The 20149-nt window shown below is 53.5% G+C and overlaps 5 protein-coding genes across 5 annotated transcripts; 3 read left to right on the forward strand and 2 right to left on the reverse strand.

Annotated features, from left to right (window-relative positions):
• The first annotated feature begins 1343 nt into the window (after positions 1-1343).
• ugp1 (UTP glucose-1-phosphate uridylyltransferase) lies at positions 1344-4327 on the forward strand. Its single transcript, XM_071029733.1, has 3 exons — positions 1344-1508; positions 1775-1909; positions 2448-4327. The coding sequence occupies exons 2-3, from the start codon at positions 1829-1831 to the stop codon at positions 3909-3911; spliced, it is 1545 nt and encodes a 514-aa protein (XP_070883916.1). The 5' UTR covers positions 1344-1508; positions 1775-1828; the 3' UTR covers positions 3912-4327.
• A 293-nt stretch (positions 4328-4620) lies between these two features.
• On the forward strand, positions 4621-9828 carry BJX67DRAFT_373569 (transcription factor domain-containing protein; the record flags this gene model as incomplete). The annotated part of the gene is made up of 9 exons (XM_071031414.1): positions 4621-4743; positions 4842-5405; positions 5486-5637; positions 5690-5866; positions 5954-6852; positions 7041-7137; positions 7344-7854; positions 7915-8603; positions 8649-9828. 9 exons carry the CDS (start codon positions 4621-4623, stop codon positions 9826-9828), a joined length of 4392 nt encoding a protein of 1463 aa, XP_070883917.1.
• Positions 9829-10554: 726 nt separating this feature from the next.
• BJX67DRAFT_360159 (putative cholinesterase) lies at positions 10555-12376 on the reverse strand. The gene has a single exon (XM_071029734.1). The coding sequence runs from the start codon at positions 12271-12273 to the stop codon at positions 10738-10740; it is 1536 nt and encodes a 511-aa protein (XP_070883918.1). The 5' UTR covers positions 12274-12376; the 3' UTR covers positions 10555-10737.
• A 1738-nt stretch (positions 12377-14114) lies between these two features.
• Positions 14115-15317, forward strand: BJX67DRAFT_383359 (hydroxymethylglutaryl-CoA lyase; the record flags this gene model as incomplete). Its single annotated transcript, XM_071033443.1, has 2 exons — positions 14115-14572; positions 14669-15317. The coding sequence occupies 2 exons, from the start codon at positions 14115-14117 to the stop codon at positions 15315-15317; spliced, it is 1107 nt and encodes a 368-aa protein (XP_070883919.1).
• Positions 15318-15420: 103 nt separating this feature from the next.
• BJX67DRAFT_360162 (uncharacterized protein) lies at positions 15421-20142 on the reverse strand. Its single transcript, XM_071029735.1, has one exon. It carries the CDS (start codon positions 19390-19392, stop codon positions 15784-15786), a length of 3609 nt encoding a protein of 1202 aa, XP_070883920.1. The 5' UTR covers positions 19393-20142; the 3' UTR covers positions 15421-15783.
• Positions 20143-20149: the final 7 nt, after the last annotated feature.

A 20149-nucleotide genomic window follows, 5' to 3' on the forward strand; every position in this document is an offset into this window, starting at 1 on the left:
TTGTTCGTTAGCGCATACTTGTGACGTTTTTCGTTCGACTTTTATTCTTCCTTTATCTTCTTGCTCTTCTCGGTATCAAACGTTGTGGCTCTTCACATGATGTCGCGTTTGCATGCCACTTTTGGGCGGAGGACTTGGATACGTGATGACTGTTAGATACCTTTACTCTGGAGATGAAATGTGAGGATCCTCTGAGTAGGGCTTCGAATTTCAGACCGCTCGTAAGAGGACACCCTAAGTGACAGATCTGATCTTCTAGGCACGGACAGGCGGATTCCGCCTGACGCATTCTTCCGTCGGTCGACAATATGGACGGATTACTGTAGATGTGCTACGCCTTGAGCGCCTTTTAGCTTTTCTCTTCAGCCCTTTGCCACTCTTTAACCCCGAGTCCGTCGCTTGTCTGAGAAATCGGAACATGGAACCTTGGAAGCCAAGGAAAATTATTAAAAAGGAGACCGGAACTCGACGAACGAAGGGGGAAGTCAGATGGGTCCAAGGTGGGAAGAAATTTAAAATTAGAATCACAGTTCAGCGAGGTCCAGGCGCGCCGCATATCCAAGCAGAGGCGGAACGGAGGGGCATGCCCGGAACGCCTCTCATGAATGGGCCGCCAGAATCGATAGTGCGCTATCTGGGATGCAGACGATACCTATTCCACAGAAACACAATATATATATCACTGGCCGTTCGTTATGTAAGGTGGGAGGTCTTCGGCATAATCATTGGGATCCTCTTGATAGTGCGTGCTGCGGGAGCAATAAGGCTGCGGGAGCTGTCAGTTGTTGCGAGGGAGGTGTGAGAGGGCTGGAGCTGTCTGAATTGGGTGATGACGAGGCGGTGGGGCTTTTTTCGAGATCGTTATTTATTGAACCCTGGACGGGTAAAGGGGACGGAACGGTGGGGGGTTGAGCTTCGAATAATAGGAGGTTTCAAGCCTTTCGATTCATGTCAGCTGAGGGATCTCAAATCTTGATTTGATCTTGGATGGACAGGGGCGGAGGTGCAGAGGACAGACCTCGACTGCTTGAGGTTCGCAGCGCATGACAACCTGAAGCTGCCATGCGCCTCGACTACGACTGATCCCATCGAAGCACTGATAACAAGAAAAGTAATGCCTCAGTGGTGACCAAGAATAGCCTCCAGAATCGGTCCAGGAATGTTTCCAAAAACTAATTTCATTCGAGGTCATCTGGTCAATTTGATATCCAACATTGTTGGCGGTGGTGGTGGTGGTGTTTTGGTACGGTATCGGAGCTGTTGCCACCACAGAAGCAATGGGAAGTCCTGTAAAATACGGTTATCTACCCTTTCCCTCCCCTGAAAGGTGGAGTGGGGATGCCTCAAAACTGTCCCGGCCAAGAAATAATTTCAAGTTGTTTTCGTCATTCTTGTTGTTGTTCACCACCAGCAATCATAAAACCACCTTGGCTTCCTCTCCTCCTGACTTCCCATCGAACCTCTCCTCCTGCACCACCATTGTCTGTCTGTTCACCATTGGATTGAATGTAAGTCTGCCTGCCCTCCCTCTCCTTTTCGCTCCCTCCGTGTTGTCGCACGGCTTCCCGCCTCCATGACGGCAGTCCTCCCTTGCCCCCCGAAGGGATCGACGCCTTCAACGCACCATCTGTCGTCTGCACTGGCAACGTGGATTGAATGTCGTGTTTCAAGTCTCTGCCACTTAAAAGCATACTTCCTTCCCACTGCCTTAAAGTTTCAACCTTTCTTCCGCACGGCTTGAGTTTCTTAACTAACGTCGGTATCTGGTCCATAGCAGACTTACTTCTTCGCATAAACCGCTCTTTCCTGCAGAAGAACGGCAGACACGATGGCCACCAAAGATCTACCCACCCACCTCTCCTCGAACACGGGGTTTGGGAAACACCATGGGAAGTCCCAGTCTCACATGGTAAGTCAAGCTGTACCGCTGTCATTTTCTTTTTCGTTCGGTTTCCCATGGTGTCCTCGTTTTCCTGTCGATTGGGAGGCACCTTCCGCGCATATGACGTCGGTTCTTCCCCTCTTTGACTGGCACCTGCTATCCCGTCGCGCTGCAAGTTCAGCTCCAAGCGAGACGGAGATAGAGACCGGTAAATAGACACTCATGCGCAATTGATGCGATTGAGTCTTCCTGCCGGCTGTATTCTTGTTCTCTCCCCTACTGCCTTGCTTGTTTTCTCCTGTTTCCGCGGTCCTGTTCACCGTCTTTCTCTGTACCACAATTAGCCTTTTCCGACGTCTCTTCCAAATGCCTCGGCGGCTTTCTCCCGCTATGAAGGTCTGTCTTCAATGTTAGCTCCATCTTCTGGCAGTCTTTGGTACAAAACGCACCTTATGTCCTCTCCTGTACCGCCTCTGCTTCAGTCATTGCCGATGTATTTTCTGTTCTCGCTCATGCAACTGCGCTTTGATTTTGGTGCCAACAAGCAGCATGCTAACATTCTTAGGCTTTTGAAAATGCCTCCACCAGTGTTGCCGCTTCTCAGATGCGCAATGCCCTGAACGCCCTTGCGGAGACCGTCCCTGATGCGAGCGAGCGTAAGCGATTTGAAGCGGAGATGGACAACTTTTTTGCTCTCTTCCGCAGATTCCTCAACGACAAGGCTAAGGGCAACGTGGTAAACTGGGATCGCATTGCACCCCCCCAACCCTCGCAGGTCGTCAACTACGATGATCTCGGCAAGGAGGCTTCTGTCGAATTCCTCAACAAGCTTGCCGTCGTGAAGCTCAATGGTGGTCTAGGAACTTCCATGGGTTGCGTTGGACCGAAGTCCGTTATTGAGGTCCGTGAGGGCATGTCCTTCTTGGACCTGTCGGTCCGGCAGATCGAGCATTTGAACCGTACTTACAATGTTAACGTGCCCTTCGTTCTGATGAACTCGTTCAATACCGACCAGGACACTCAATCCATTATCAAGAAGTACCAAGGTCATAACGTGGATATCATCACCTTCAACCAGTCTCGTTACCCCAGGATCATCAAGGACTCGTTATTACCGGCGCCCAAATCATTCGATGCCCCCTTGCAAGACTGGTACCCTCCTGGCCACGGTGACGTCTATGAATCACTTTACAACTCCGGGACCTTGGACAAGCTCTTGGAGCGTGGCGTTGAGTACATTTTCTTGTCTAACGCTGACAACCTGGGCGCCGTTGTAGACATGCGTATTCTGCAGCACATGGTTGATACTAAGGCTGAATATATCATGGAATTGACGGACAAGACCAAGGCCGATGTCAAGGGTGGTACCATTATCGACTACGAGGGCAAAGTCCGGCTGCTGGAAATCGCCCAGGTGCCCAAGGAGCATGTCAACGAGTTCAAGTCTATCAAAAAGTTCAAGTACTTCAACACAAACAATATCTGGATGAGCCTCCGTGCCATCAAGCGCGTCGTGGAGGAGAACGAGCTGGAGATGGAGATCATCGCCAACGAGAAGTCCATCCCCGCCGACAAGAAGGGCGAGGCCGACCAAGCCATCTACCAGCTTGAAACCGCTGTTGGTGCCGCAATCCGCCATTTCAAGAACGCCCACGGTGTTAATGTGCCCCGTCGCCGGTTCCTCCCTGTCAAAACTTGCTCCGATCTGCTGCTGGTCAAGTCAGATCTCTACCGTCTGGAGCACGGCCAGCTGGTTATGGACCCCAACCGATTTGGCGGCGTGCCTGTGATCAAGCTCGGAACCGACTTCAAGAAGGTGTCGGATTTCCAGAAGCGCATTCCTAGCATTCCTCGCATCGTTGAGCTTGACCATCTCACCATTACTGGTGCGGTGAACTTAGGCCGAAACGTCACATTAAAGGGCACGGTCATTATCGTGGCCACCGAAAGCAGCACAATTGACATCCCACCAGGCTCAGTGCTAGAGAACTGCGTTGTACAGGGCAGCCTGCGTATCCTCGAGCACTAACCTACGGGAGACAAAACTATGTATCTAGCCGTCTTCGTTTCGCGTCTCTACCACTAATTCAGAGCCCGTGTTTGTGTTCATGATCGTGGCCTGTTCTCTCCGAGGCAGGAGCATTGATAGAGCATTGCGTGAAGCAAATCATCTTGGGGATTTGCGGATTAAGGTAGTGTAGTAGCTCGCCAGCTAATCAATTCATTCAATTTGGATGGCGCGGGAGGGTTGTTAAATTTTCCAACCATTAAGCTTGAGTCTTACTGGGTCATCCAACGCCATGATCAGCCGCAGCAACGACCAGTTTCAATGGTTCGAAAGATGTCGTTCGATCACATCGAGCGTCTTCGCCCAGTCTAGGGCTTCCCGTTGTTGGTCACGCCACTGTCACGTGCCGCGTCGTGCATGGGGGTCCTCAGCGGAACTATACGCCTACACCCTCCCGATCTCTTGTACCCAACGCAACCACGGTTCAAGGCCGGCTCGACATATCCATCGGCCGAAACGCCGCAAGTCTCCATCCAATGGCCTGATCACCCGGGCTGAGGTCCCCGACCCCCTCGTAAAGCTATGTGCCATCCCCGAGTGCTGTCTCGGTTCTCCACGTCATGAGAACTTGCAAATCGAGATAAAGCTCTGAGTATAAAGTATTAAGGAGATAATCCATAGGCTTTTCTGATATTGCCAATGTATTGGCGTGCTTACCTTTGGACTAAAGATGTCCGCGTCTCCAACGCAGCATCGGTCACTTGCGCCTGGGCCTTCTGCCCACTATGAGGCAACCTTTGACGAGTCTCCAACACACGAGCGTCGGGGATCTAGTGACCCTGGCAAGAAGCGTGTATCTATGGCCTGCTTGGCCTGCAAAAAGTCCAAGCGAAAGGTTGGCATCTTGGTTTGATGTTGTCTAAAAGGATACTTCTGACTGGCTCATGATAGTGCTCCGGCGAACCAACGTGCGACAACTGCCTTGCATTTCATCGCGAATGCGTATTTGATGAAACGCAGGATCAGAGGCGGCGGGTGGCGGCGAAGCGAACCGCCGGCGAACTTCTCTACTACCAAGACTTACTCAAAGATCTACTGAAGGTGATTCGCGCGGAGGACCCATCGTATGGCCAAACTCTGTTGGAGTTCATCCGGCGTGATGCCTCTACGGACGAGATACGGGCCTTTGTCGATGCGAAACTCCCACACATCGGGGGAGTCGATGAGCCGTACATGTTCGGCATCGAGAGCGCCGGGCCTTCGTTCCGACCCAAAGTTATGGATATTAACTATCTGTGCGAGGAATTACTGTACTGGGTCCCTGCGGAGCCATGGACAACTGTCACCACGGATTCGAATCTCGTCTCGCATCTTGTCTCTCTGTATTTTACTTGGGATTATCCGTTCCATGTCTTCCTAGACCGTGATGTGTTTCTTAAGCATATGGCGGAGGGGGATACGAAGTCGGAGTTTTGCAGCCCGTTCTTGGTGAACGCGTTGCTTGCTAATGCATGTGTAAGTCTGCCATTTCTTCGCTACGCTCTTCTGCTTTCTTTCGCCATTGCCTGATGCGCAGATGTGATTGACAGGCCTAGCATTTTTCCGATTACTCGGAGGCGTATGAGAAACCGGGCGACATTATGACTAAGGGTGGTGACTTCCTGGCCGAGGCCGAGCGGCTCGCCGAAGAAGAAGCTCAAAAGCTGACCCTCACATATTTACAAGGGACCCTAATGCTACATGAGAAGTTTGCTCTCCAACTTCTATATCCTCTGCGCCTATTTTCTGACTTGCGTTAGATACTCCCTCGCCGGAAAGAATGATCTTGGATATAAAAAGCTCCACCAGGCCATCTGGATTGGGGAATCTATGGGACTGATCGGTCCTAGGAAAATCAACCTAGAGCTCGGTCGGACCGCTCAGGATATGGACGTATCTCTGAAAAGGACTGCTTGGGGTTTGTTCCAAATCGACACGTATGCTCATGCCCTCCCGAGTTCTCCTTCGGTCTATGCCAGGACTAATCCTGCTAGAGTTGTGCACGCCGACTTCCTACGGCCTAGTAAGATACACGCCATCAATCTAGATCGGCCTGGCAAGCTCGGTACGACGAGCCTCTGGAGGCCGTACCCCATCGTCCAAACTCCACGGCCTGGATACCTTGATCAGTATTTCGACAAATCATGCGATCTTTGTGAAATTGCGCGAGACATGTCTCAGCGTCTCTTCGCGGGCGGGAGCGATCAAATTTCCGCTGAGCAACGGGAGAACACCAAAGCTGCCTTGTATGATAGGCTCTGCGCTTGGTACCAAGGACTTCCAGTCATTTTTGGTGACTCTCAGCGAGCTCCACCACCTTACATCATCATCTTGGTAATGCGGTACTACACTTTGATCATTACTCTACTTTTACACAATGTCAGCAGTGAAACCTTGAGCGCGGCCTCACAGGCCAGGCTCACCCCTCAGAGCCCGTCAAAACCGGGCGATTTACCTGAGAGGGATGCAGAGGACTTAGCCCAGGAGGCCGCGAGAGGGATCGCCAGACTTGCTCGACTGCACCGAGAGGAATTTGGCATGAGCCGTGCCCACCACTTCGCTGTATATGCCATCAATATGGCTCTCTTTGTGTGGGTAGAGCTGGGGAAGGCTTTCGACATCCTGGAACCTGACTTCCTCTACCTAGCAGGGACCTTTGGAAATGTTGCAAGCCGCTCCCATATAGGACGGAACCTGTTTCACTTGTTCCGGCAACTTGTCCGCTCTAAACACCAAGGGGGTCGAATCCGCGGGTCGGATAGGGTCACTAATGAGCTGAAAGCCTTGTTTGACGAGAGTAGTACGGAACCGTCGCAGTTCGACGAGTATGCCAAGGGGCTGGAGAAGTTGGACGAAGAACGGTATCGTGCGGTCGCAGAGAGTCATAGTCTGCCGGACATGCTGGGTTTGTACGAGAGTCTGAGTATAGGCAAAGCAGATCTCGCACCTGGGAATGCCTGAGACTGCTGGTTAGGGCACCATTCGAATGCTATCACGGGCGTTTCGAAAGTTTGGGGGCTTTGAAGCTGTGCCGTGTGCTTCGCGGATTTTGCGATGGCTCAACCTTGGACTCTCCAAGAGGTCAATCAATTATGGATTTGCTTATCAGAGGAAGAGGTGTTGGTAGCCGGTTTGTCACCGCTGAGGTGGTTCGTCTTTGGTACCCGGGTTGTGACATCATCCCTCGTCAGGGTCACGACAGACTGCTGTCATCTTCTCCCCCTCTTCACTTTGAAGCATCCCAGGAGCCCTGTCGAATGCACTATTCACTCTTACTCAGATCTACGCCGTATCGCACGACTGGACCTAATCGCCTCCTTGCATCACATCTGACTCCCCATGGGCGACGGAAATGGACGATCTCTTCAACTCCAATTCCTCCGCATACAACTCCAACCCTCCCACATACAGCAGAAACAGTACTGGTCAGAATGCCGATGGTTTAAGTCCGAGTCAGGGAACGTTATCGCAGTCATCTTCTGACTGGGTATGGAGAACAGGGTCAGGGTCCTTGAGCTCTGGCAACCTGCCGGGGATGAACTACCAGCTCTATCCGTGCACCCAATACCCTGGCCTCAATGCCTCTCATCAGACACCGCTTCAACTCCCGCAAGATATGGTTGCCGCCCCCAAAATCCCAATTCCACGCGCTACGACGACGAAATCATCTTCTCAGCGACAGCGATCCGCGCGTGCATGCGAACCTTGTCGGCAGCGGAAGGTTAAATGCGATGGTGCGAGGCCAGAGTGTCGGAAATGTCGCGAACAAGGCATGAGCTGTTCGTATATCGATATTAAACGAATCCGGGATCAGAAACAGCTGGGAGTCCTGTCCAGGAAGGTGGAGCGGTATGAAAAATTGTTGCGACACCTTGAGAGCGACTCAGACCAGATAACAGCCAGGCGGATTAAAAAGGCACTCTCGGTGCGCTACCCTTGAGGATGAGCAATAGTATACGAGCTAACTGAACAGACTGTTGAGCAGCCCTCGTCGGATGGTGATGGCGATTATGACATTGATGATCGCGGGAGCGACGGAGACTCATCGACATCGCACGGGTCGCTTGAAGATATCGACCTTGTCAAAGAGGACTTGAATCGAAGTGAGAAGGCGGTAGCGATTGGATTCTTTGGGAAGAACTCGGAAGTCGCCTGGATGCAGAAGCTGGAGGATGTCTCCGGTCAGCGAGCCAGGTCGGAGTCTGACGGGGAGAAGCACCACAACAGAGACATCCCGATTATGTCGATGAGCTACCACCTAGACGACCTTACCATCCCATTCTCCGATCTGGTCGATCCATTCGCCACGCCGCCGAAGGAAGTGGCGGACCACTACTTCAACGCGTACATGCAATCGGTCCATCCGGCATTCATGGTGATCCGGCAGAGCACGTTCACATCGCAGTATGAGCAGTTCTTCACCAAGACATTTGTTAACCCACCACGCAAGTGGCTTGCTGTTCTGAATATGATTTTTGCCCTCGGGTGTCGGTTTTGTAAGTTGACGGGTGAGAGCTGGATGGGGGGGCCTTACACCGATGATATCGAGTTCCTGAACCGTACAAGAAAATTGTGTTTAAGTGGAAATGTGCTGTTTGACCATGATGATCTCCAGCAGATCCAGGTGGAGCTACTTGTAGCATTCTACCTCGTTGCCTTGGGCCAGGTGAACAGGTAAGCTGGGCACCCCAAGCCGCGTACCGTTACTGACTTACTTAGTGCATCCAAATTCTCCAGCATGGCGTTGCGTTCAGCCATATCGCTTGGTATCAACTTACGGATCCAGGATGATAGGACCCATTTTGCCTCTAAAGAAGCCCGGGGCCGTCTTTGGTGGTCGATATACCTTCTTGAACACCTCTTGACCTCGATCACCGGTAGAATATCCGGTTGCGGTGAGGGACTCAGTGCAGCACTACTGCCCGTTCCGTTTGATGAAAGAGCAAGCAGCCGCGACCAAGAGCTTCATAGTATCATCCGTGACAAGTCGCTGCAGACAAGTCATCTTCACTTGACGATATACCAGAATGATGAGGAATCTCAGGCCGCCGCAGCCTGGTTGTCAAAGTGTGAACCCAACCCCACGCTACTCTTTCACTGCTTGGCCGACCTCGGTGCCATCTCACAGACGGTGATAAACAGTGTCTACAGCGTACAGGGGCTGCGAAAGTCACCGGACCGGCTTGAGCAGCACCTTCAAAAATATAGCAAGAGCATGGACGTCTGGCTGCAAAAAGTCCCAGAAGCGTACCGATTCACGCTGTCATCAGACGATAATACATACTCTGTGCCGCAGAATGCTGGCTACATCCGAGAACGTATAACCCTTGCAATCTACTACTTTAGTGCTCGCATCACTCTCTGTCGCCCCTGTCTGTCTCACATATCCTGCTCTACCAAAAGGGGACGGGAGCATAGATCCCGCTCCAGCTTCCGCGCTATGATGACCGTCACCTGCCTCCGCGCGTCTTGCTCTCTCCTATCAATCCTCCCCAACCGCCCAGACACCGTCTGGCTCACCAGCGTCACTCCCTGGTGGGCGATTCTTCACTTCATCATGCAAGCGACAACCGCCCTCCTCATCGGCCTCTCCACCTCCCCAACCTCCGATTCCGACGTTGATATGGAAGATGAACCGGGCCTTCCTTCCCTCACCCGAGAAATGATGGTAAAGGAAACGAGAAAGGCCTTTCGCTGGATCCACCACCTGGCCTTGTCGAGTAGAACAGCGCGACGGGCGTTCCTCATTTGCGAAAGTTTCCTGGGCCGTATGGGTCACACTTTGGGGTTGGATATTAGTGATCTTCCGAGCTCGGAGTCGTTGCCACCACAGGTCGAAGACGTTGAGATGGGTGAAGATGGGTTGGCTATGGTGGATGATGGCCCAGGTGTCCAATGAACACCTGCAGTTGTCTTGTCTTTTCTGGGTTTCGATTTTCTTCTCCTATGAAATATTTAGTGGCTAAAATTGTGTACCATATAATTTCATATCCCACACGCTTCCTTAGTATTCTTTTCCTTCCACCGCCACACCTATGTTTCTAAGCAGTACCCCAACAAGCCCAGACTCAAAGTCTAGCGCGCTCAGCTCACGGTTTCCAACTATTATCACAGGAGAACCGTCGCGCAAGTTTCTATCATAGGTCTCGCGGCCGCCCAAGTCGTCAACAAACATCTCCCTCGGTACATAAGCATCTTCAACACAATCATGGCTCCTCCCGAAGGTACTTACTTCAAAACATGAAAAAAAAAAAAGTACCGGATAAATCTTCCCAAAATAAAATACCCTCAAATAACGTTTCTTCGAAAGGACCGACTCGCCTCAAAGTATCGGTCCGAAGGCTGACTGCGTGGCTCCTCTTCTGTTCTACGAGCAGCCGTTCCAAAAGATGTAAGGAGGCGCGCTCCAGTACTATAGTAGGAGGACTCTTTTGTTGCGTAGGTAGCTCGCCATCGATCTGCTCATTCTTGGGTTATTGATGCAGAAAACACCTGTTCGAGTTAGGGTTAGGTTAGTCTTCTGCGTGTACTGGTGGTGGTGTACTCTCACGTCCGAGGCGTCCACTAGTGGGTCTTGATGTTGTGTGCTCGAGGGTACATGAGATCGAGAGAAACAGTACCTATACTTTTGTTCTACGCGATACTTGGAGAGAGCGTAAGCGGTTAGCCCGAGTTTAGTTGACAGAAAGAAGGACAGTTCGTCTCGTGTGTCTCAAAAGCGAACGGAAGTTTTGCTATTACATATATACATTGAGCTATTCCAAGCTATATACACCCACAATTACAGCACAGTAAACTCGCACTCACTTTAAGCGGTAAGATCCGCGTTCTCAAAGGTAAAGCCGTAGTCCTCGAAAACGACGCACTTCTCTGTTAAACCCGGGTTCTGAGCTGTCGACGGCGGCATACCCAGCAGCGGAAGCGTGTCGTTCTTCGGATCATGCGGGTTAATCCGGTACTTGTCTTCTCCGAAGATCTTATAGGTAGACGCATACGCGGGCCCACGTAGGCGAAGCCATTCCGGATCCGGGTTTGGATCGTACGTGCGGAAGAACGAGCCGAAGACGTCGTTGAGGAGCTGCGAGTGCAGAAGGTCGTTGGTGTTGTAGTAGGAGGTTACGTTCTGGGTCTTGCTGTTCAGGGTACCCCACACGGGGAGGACGTCGTTGGCGTGGCAGGTCGCGTTGTAGATCGGATTGGGATTGCAGACCTCGGGGATACTGTCGCCGACTGTCTGGGAATGGCCGTCTGTGATTTGGACCTCGTAGAGAGTCGGGAAGGTTAGTGTGCCGCCGTTCCGTAGGAGGTATGCCTGCGGGCAGGTCCACTCGCTATGCGTGAGGGCTTCAGCGCCGGTGATGCGGACGCTGTCTTTTTGTTTCGGGTCTACCGGGAAGGCGGTGGCATTGACGATGGACTCGGCGAGTTGGGATGGGAATGCAACGCTTAAGAGCGTGTTGAAAGCGGTCTGGCTTGACCCAAGGCTAGGGATGAATTGGCTGATGTAGAGGGCTGCCTCGTCTGAGACAGTGGTGAACATTGTTGGTACGCGGTTGGGGAGGCGATTGGTCGCGAGAAGTGTGTGGAATTGGTCGTCTATCACGCCTACCCCGGTGTCGTCAACCATGGGCATGAGAGGCTCGATACCGGCGAGTAATTGTGAGACATGGAGGTAATCCGAGCTGATGTCGCGCGCGACAGCGGTCATTGCGCTTTGGAAAGCGGTGGAGTTGTCGAGGAAGTTTGCAGCGGGAACGGTGCGAAGGCAGTCGACGAGTGATTTCTCGGACGATGTTGCGCTTCCGCATCCGACGGCTTCAGCGACATGAGGGGCGACAAGCTCAGAGTATACCTCGCGGGTGTACCAGGGGAGATCGACTGGCGCGGACTGAACAAGAGCAGCCGAGAAAAGACCGCGTGCAGCGGTGGAAGAGAGCAATGCGACAACACTCTGACCTCCAGCCGACTGGCCGAAGATGGTGACGTGGGCCGGGTCCCCACCAAAAGCCGCAATGTTCTTGTTTACCCAGTCCAGTGCGAGAATTTGGTCCCGGATGCCGTAGCTGCCGGATGTGAGATTCCCGGTAGCCAGCCAGCCAAGTGCGCCAACACGGTAATTGACCGTAACCACGACGACGTCGTTCCGGCTCGCAAAATTACCTCCATCGTAGTCGATCTTCGAAGCGGTGCCTTTGGTGAAAGCACCGCCGTAGAAGTACACCGCGACGGGGCGACGTACTGTACCAGGGCGCTCTGGCAAGATAGGGGTATAGACATTCAGATACAGGCAGTCTTCCGAGATGATACTATCCTCAGAGGTTCCGAACCCGGAGACTGACTGCATACAGGAATTTCCTAACTTGGTTGCGTCAATCTGCTTCGGACCCGAGTACGCACGTGGCGGAGCGAGCCGCAGCTCGTCCACAGGGGGGTCTGCGAAGGGTACACCCAGGAATCGGAACGAGCGCGCATCACGGTATCCGGTCAGGATGAATTCATTGCTTTTCACGGAGATCTTGGATGATCCGACGACGGTTCGATCCACGTCCTTGGTGGGAGGAACGCTCGAGGTACAGACTGCCGGCAGTTGCAGGTCGCATGGTGCAGAGTACGTCTGTTTTCGTGTGGGGGAGTACGCCAGGCAGCCTTCGGTCCCGGCAACCCAGACGTCCTCGTCGGGGCGGAGGTCCTTCGCGTAGACCAGATAATCAAGTTGATACACTAACTCAGAACGGTTGGCCTCCGGCGCAGTTGCGAAAGGGAACAGTTTCTCCCCGATTGTGGCACACCGTTCTTGCGCTCTGGAGCTGCTCAAGTGTTCATATACGAGAACTGCTGCAGTGCCGTTATTCTCCGGGCTCAAGTTATTGTAGTTGAGGGTCTGCAGGGCACCGAGAGAGCCGGGGCTGGGAACGCCAGGCCGAGCTGGACAGCGATCCTTGCCCGGGGCCGCCAGAGCTGGCCCGCAAAGAAAGAGGGCACCCGCAAGGGACCGAAAATGCATCTTCGAAATCACTGCCAACGAAAGCGCGTCGAACTTTGGAGGAGCAACGTGACGGGTTTATGACTCTGACGTTCGCCTCGCTTCCACCACTGTTGCCTGGTCACGGCGCGGCATCCACCGTTAGTTTGGCCGCTTGGAGGCCCAAGACTTCCAAGCGAACCACACGAGGCTCCATCGTCTGGGGGAAATCCGCCCCAAGCGAAGTTCGTGCAAAACATTGATCGAAATCCGGGCAGTGTGGAGCTGCCAGCCGAGGCTTCTGCGTGTTGTTGCGCCCACATTTTGAGGGGAAATTACGGACTAATATCGGGCGAGAACAATGATTCGACTGTCGGTCGCCTAGTGTCGTTACATCTTGGCAAATCAAGGGAAGAAAACTTGCCCTGTCATCGAAGCGAAAGCGAAGAGCTGAAACAGTGAGTCCTTGGAAGCTGAGGAGGAGATCACGGGTTCTGGAAGCCTGAGGGCCCCAAGGCATTCTCACTTCCCAAGGGGGACTAGTGCCGATGGGGCCCTAATCTCATGCCCTAAGTCCGAATCTGGACAACCATCTTGATCTCCAGGGCTCCAGGCTTGATGCATCAGAGCTGCCTTCCTCCCGATAAGTTGGGTTGTCTGGCAGGGCGTCGCTTTGTAATAGCCCCGACCTCATCGCGGACCTCTTCAAGATTCCGGCCTGAAGAAATCCCGCCGCTTGTCCAGCTGCACTGCTGAGCCTCCCCTCCATTACATCTCACGTCAGACTCAGCGGGCTCGAATCTTCAATCTCCAAGCCTCGAACTCCAAACAAGAATGCTGTCAATCATGAGAACGTCACAGACAACAACAGGATCAAAGTGGGTGGCCTCCAGAAAAAGAAACTCCGAAACCTCCGAGACTGGGCGACGTCAATGTCACCATCCGCAGTGCTTGCGGGAAGTCCGACTGGGCAACTGGCGCAGCCTCGGCCCGCATCGACACGGAGTATTTAGCCCGACGATAAGCTCATCTGCCTCTTACACTCCGTGCAAGGGAAATCGACTGGCTCCGGACGAGAGTGTGCTCACCAGCGGGGCACAGATCCCGGAATTAAATCTAGACTGAGGACACTGGGTCGTCGACTTGTATACCCCACCGCATATTACCCAAGTCTATACACCTCCATGGATGCATCAAACCCCCCATACTTGGGTGAATTCAACATGAACCCCCAAGCAGAAGAACCGTCAGCCTCAGACTCCATCCGGATCGTGGAAGTAAGCCCCCGCGACGGCCTCCAGAGCATCCCGCAGCATATCCCGACATCTGCCAAGCTCGAACTCATCTCGCGCCTGTCACGCACGGGTCTCCGCACCATCGAATTAACGTCTATCGTATCCCCGCGTGCGGTTCCGCAGTTGTCCGACTGTCGACAGGTACTGAATCATGAGATCGTCCGGGATCTACACAGGCCAGAGAGTGGAATGCGCCTCCCAGTGCTGGTCCCAAACTTAAAGGGTCTAGATATAGCAATCGCGCACGGCGTCCAAGAGGTCGCGGTCTTCGTCAGCGCAACAGAAGAGTTCAGCAAAGCCAACACGAGGTGCTCTGTCACTGAGGCCCTTGAGCGGGCAAGAGACGTTGCGAGCAGGGCAATCGCGGCTGGGATGTCTGTGCGTGGGTGAGTCTGAGTCTGTTCTGTTCATACTATCCCCTTTAAACAGAACCTCCCCCTCTCCCCCCCTCTGCAAGCCTCCGTACTCACACAGGAAGATAGATATATATCCGCGATCTTCACAGACCCCATGACGGAAGACCCAACACCGCACTCGGCCGTCCTATCTTGTATAACCTCCCTGCTCGAGTCCGGCATCTACGAGATCAGTCTTGGCGACACGACAGGCGTCGGTACGCCTTCTCTTGTACGCTCTCTCCTGGCCTACCTCAGCGCCAACGGCATCGCAATGAGTAAGCTAGCCGGTCACTTCCACGACAGCTACGGGGAGGCCCTGAGGAATGTCTGGGAGGCGTATCTCTGCGGGGTGCGGGTGTTCGATAGCAGCGTTGCGGGGTTGGGCGGGTGTCCCTTTGCGCCGGGGGCGAGGGGGAACGTTGCGACGGAGGAGGTAGTGGAGTTGTTCGAAGGAAAAGGGATTGGGACGGGGGTGGAAATGGGCCCATTAGAAGAAACAGGGAGATGGGTTAAGGATGTTTTGGAGGAGTTGGAGGGCGTTGCTGGAGCTGGGACTGCTGACGAAAGAAAGGAGGAGGTAGTGGTCATGGCTGCTGGGGGTTCGAGCTCGGATTTCCGACGGGATGTGAAAACAAGTGTAGACGTGCATGCCGTACTGCTCCCTGGTAGGGGCGGTAGTTCTGGAGTACACTCTCGCATACCTGCAGTTGGGGAGGTGGGTTTGGCTACGTGAGACCAGTTTGTGTGTGAGTGTTGACCTCAGCCCCTAAGAGTTCTAAGAGTCAATTTAGATCTTGCCCGCAATGGCTATTAGGCACGATTCTCGATTCCAGACAAGAGAAGATGGGAGTGCTTTGCGCGTTAATTAGCTATGTACTAGGCAATATAGATATGGAGTAGGCCCGACCCTGAGATAAGCGTGTGGCGGATATATAACATGATCGCGGAAATAGGATGACAGATTATGGTATAAGGAATGATGAAAAACAATGCCGGCTATGGAACAGAAGGAAAAACAGAGGCTAAGTAATTAACGCAAAACGGACAACCCGAATTTGAGGGAAGCGGTTCACAAGAGTACTGGTAAGGAAAGGATACACCGTATTACTCGATGGAACAACGTTGGCAGCTAGTATAACACGGAGCATGTGGAAATGGGAATTCGACACCGGCGAAGGTAGGTTATCAAGCGGCTGCCGCTACGGCTGATGCGGCATGATATAAGCTCGTTTGCGTGGGTCGTCGTCGACGACCGAAGAAGGGCGTTTTTGCCCAGGGTTTAAAGTCATCGTGGGGCCGGGTTGAGCTTGAGTTTGTGAGTGAGAGAGCTGAGTGTGATGCAATGGATGTTGTTGGTGTTGAGGGTGTTGATGTGAGAGTGGGTAATGCAGCGATTGAGGCATATGGTGCAGTTGCGGCTGCATCTGAGCATGGAACGGTGTTTGATACGCCTGTGGATGGGAGTGTGGATATGGAAGAGAGTGAGGTTGGGGATGCTGCTGCTGCTGATGCGCCTTTGCTTGCGCTTGCGCTTGAGTTTGAGCCTGCTGTGACGATGACTGGACCTGGGCAGGTGTCTGGGTCTGGGATTGAGCGTGGGACTGAGGCTGAGCATGAGCGTGGGTCTGCATTTGTGGATGAGACATCGGAGCCTGGGGTCTCTGGGGTTGGGTCTGCCTTGGGGAGTGTGTCTGTCGCTGAGTCTGGGTAGGCATTGGAGCTTGTAGCTGAGACTGGGCTTGCATTTGTGGAACCCGCATCTGATTCTTGGTCTGCACTTGATGAGCCGGGACCTGAGGTTTGACCTGCATCTGGTGTGTTTGCATTTGAGGTTGAGCCTTCTGAGGCTGGACCTGCATTTGAGCCTTGGCTTGTGGCAGCTGCGCTTGCATCTGTTGTATCTGAGGTTGGGCTTGTGTATGCGGTTGAGGCTGTCGCTGGTTCGCTACCTGCATCTGAGACTGGGCCTGCATGTGATTTTGTGCCTGTCTTTGGTTGGCCTGCGTCTGTTGCGCTTGCGTGGATGTTTGTGCTTGTCTTTGAGGCTGAGCGTGAAATTGCTGGGCTTTCATCTGAGCCTGAGCCTGGGCCTCAAACTGCGCCATTGTTGGTCGAGCCTGCATCTGCGCTTGGGTTTGTTGCGGCATCTGCTGTGGTATCTGTTGAGCCAAAGGCTGATTCGAGGCCTGGGCACCCTGCTTCTGAGGTTGAGGCTGCGTTTGATACTGTGGTAGAGTGCCAGGTTGAGTGCCCATCTGCATCCCAGTTTGAGGACTCGGTTGGATGCCGGGCTGGGTCCCAACCAATGGGCTGGGTTGTGCACCAGGCTGAATCCCACCCTGAGCTTGAGCGGCAGCCTGAGCGGCAGCCTGAGCAGCAGCTTGCTCCTCCTCCAACTTCTTCCGTGCTAGCACAACTTCCTTTCTCGGTCGACCGCGAGGCCGGCCCGTGCCCTTCGGTTTGTTAGGATCTCGTGGTGGCTTTGGCTTCCGTGGTGTACCGTCGGTCTCGGTTTTCCGAGGACGTCCTCGTTTACGTTTCTGAGGAATTGGATTGCCGTCTGGTCCAATTATGGGAGGGGGAGGAGCGGAGGTAGAGGTTCCAGAAGCACCAGGAAGACCAGAGGGGCCTGGAGCCCCAGAAGTAGAGGAAGCAGTCGTTGAGATCTGGAAAGGCACGCCCACTCCCGGAATATTAGATAGAGCACCTAGTGCTGATAGATCACTCGGCGCAGAAGTCCCAGGCGCTGGATTTTTGGGTTTCTTCGGTTTCTTCGGCTTCGTCTCATCTCCAGGCTGCTTCCGCGGACGCCCTCGCTTCCTGGGAGTATGACTGGGATCTCCTGGTTTTGTTGGCATCTGTGTCGAGTTCTCCGATATAAAAGTAATGGGGGCCTGGCCATTCACTTGGTTCGTCGTCGTCTGAGGTATCCTCGGAACCTGAGTTGTTTGATTCGTCTGAGGCTGGGTTGCCGGGCGCGCTTGAGCCTGAGAAGTATGAGTTGCCTGAGCTGACGATGCTGCCTGAGCGGACGGTACTGCTTGAGCCTGAGTCGGAGGAGCGGGCTTTTGCTGCTTTCCCTGTCCCTTCTTGCTTGTAGACTTCTTTTTGGGCTCCTTCGCTGGAGGTTTAGCCTGAGCTGAAGTGGACGGGGCTGAGGACTGTGGGGGTTGCTGAGGTTGCTGATGTTGCTGGGCGGGTTGCGATCGTGGTACTTGCTGTGACTGCTGCAGGGGCGGCTGCTGCACGACTGGTTGATGAGGGGACCGCGTCGTCTGAGATTGTTGCGTTTGGAGATGATATTGATGCTGTTGGGGAGTCTGCAATGTATGCATTTGAGGTGATTGTAATTGATATTGTTGTTCTGATTGTGGTTGTTGCTGTTGTTGTGGATACTGGCGCTGATAAGCATACTGAAATTGAGGATGCTGGATCTGTGCCTGGTAGGGTGACCGTTGGGCTTGCTGAGCCTGCTGCTGAGCGTAGCGCTGTTGTTGTGCTTGCTGGTAAGACTGTTGGGAGGTTTGGCTTTGCTGGGCCTGCTGAACCTGCTGGGCTTGCTGCGGCTGCTTTGTCTTCTGGGACTGCTGTGGCTGTGAAGCTGGCTGCTGGGCCTTTTGCTGCGTCTGTTGCGCTTGTGGATGGGCATGATGGTGATGAGCTTGATATTGAGCCTGCGAAACTTGGGGCGGTTGAGAAGGTTTGGTAGCCTGAGCTTGTTGCGGCTGCCGAGAAAACTGTTGCGTCTGGGACGCCTGCGGCGCATGGGACAGCTGAGAAGGCTGAGAGGATGAAGAAGCCTGAGAAGAATGGGGAGCCTGCTGAGCTGGCTGTGTTGGTTGCTGCACTTGCGGTTGGCTAGACTGTGGTATTTGCTGTGGTTTTTGCGTGGGTTGATGTTGATAGCTCTGATGTAATGGCTGCTGGTACGGACTGGGCTGGGCCTGCGAATACTGAGGGTACTGTGCCTGAGACTGGTATGGCGAGTGCTGCCCCTGAGTTTGCTGGTACTGAGCCTGTTGTGGCAGACGATACTGAGAATGGTGCTGCGCTGGCTGCTGATATTGCGTCGGCTGCTGCGTTTTCTGAGACTGCTGATATTGAGAAAGTGTTTGTGCTTGCTGTTGGTACTGACTAGACTGCTGTTGTGCCTGCTGATAAGGGGAAGTCTGTTGATATTGCTGGGCGTATGTTTGCTGGTGTTGCTGTTGCGAGTTAGTCGAGAGCATTGGCGAGGCAGTTGTAGGAGTCGACGCCGCCGGATGCGTATGCGGAGACTGTCGATGTTGAAGCTGCTGCTGTTGCAGTCGGTCGAGCGACTGTTGCGGAGATGGGATACTCATCGTCTGCGAATGCGGAGATAAGGCCGTCTGCGGGTTCAATGCAGAGGGCCGATAATTGCCCATGGGGTTCATATTCCGTAAACCCTGGAGAGAAGAGCCCTGTAGAGAAGAAACGTATGGGCTTTTCATCTGGCTGGGCGAGTCCGTCCTCCTGGACAGCATATCAGGCGAACTTGGCGACTGATATTGCCCAGGGAACGAGGAAAAGCTGGTAGCTGCTGGCACGCCAACCAGAGACTGCGACGACGTTGTACCCGTGGTCATATTGCGGAGAGTTGGGGAGTGAGCCGTCATGTCAGCTTGCGCTTGAGTCCGATACAAGGAGCTATTTGCAGCATAGGCGTTAGCGTTCTGCCGCTGGGCAGAAGCGGCGCCGATTGACGGCGACTGCATATGCTGCTGTGGGTGGGCATTCTGCTGGGATTGTTGCTGCTGGGGATACTGATGACCCCCATATCCCATCATTTTGAAGGAGGCTCCTCCGGCAATTTGCCGACTCTTGATTGTTCAGAGACGGTCAGGGTCGGGTCACGCCGAGACCAGACATGTAATCGGAATGAGAGCGACCAGGATTAGTGGCGACGTTAGTACAAGGCGGCAGACAGACAGGCAATGAGTCGGTGCCAGCGAGCTGACGATGATACACCCAAGGCCTCGGCTCCACCAGCAGCAGCAGCAGTCGTCGTCGCAGTAAAAGCAATAATAATTCAGACGCGCACAGCAGAAGAAAACGCGTGTTTCCCGGGGACTATTATTGCCGTGTGAGCTCCGGGGACAATCAAAACGAACCTCGACCAGGGCGAAAGCCACACACGGACAGCCACCCAACGGGGGCCAATGACAGCGCGCAAATGCGGAGAAGGTCCCGTGATCGCCGGTCTCGCCCTTCGATGCCTCAGGCAGAATGTACTACGGCGATCCGAAGAGGACAGGTGGCGCAGTTTGAGAGCCAGCAGAGAGATGAGGGAGAGGAGGCAGGAAATCTCAGCTCGCCCGACCGGCGATGGCGACAACGCGCAAAATGGCAGTCGAGCAGCCGGAAAGTCGTCAATCCAGGGCTTGCGGGCGTCTCCTGGGATCTGGAAAGCTGGGGTCGGGCGAATTCACTGATGGATCGCGGTCTCTTTTCGATGGGCGCCGTTCTTTTTTTTTTTTTATTTAATTATTTTTCTTTTTTGAATTTTTGGATTTTCTGAATTTTGATTTTCGATTTTTTCGCTGG

The sequence above is a fragment of the Aspergillus lucknowensis genome (genome assembly GCF_044049455.1).
Source record: "Aspergillus lucknowensis strain CBS 449.75 chromosome Unknown BJX67scaffold_36, whole genome shotgun sequence".
In the NCBI taxonomy this organism is placed as follows: Eukaryota; Fungi; Ascomycota; class Eurotiomycetes; order Eurotiales; family Aspergillaceae; genus Aspergillus; species Aspergillus lucknowensis.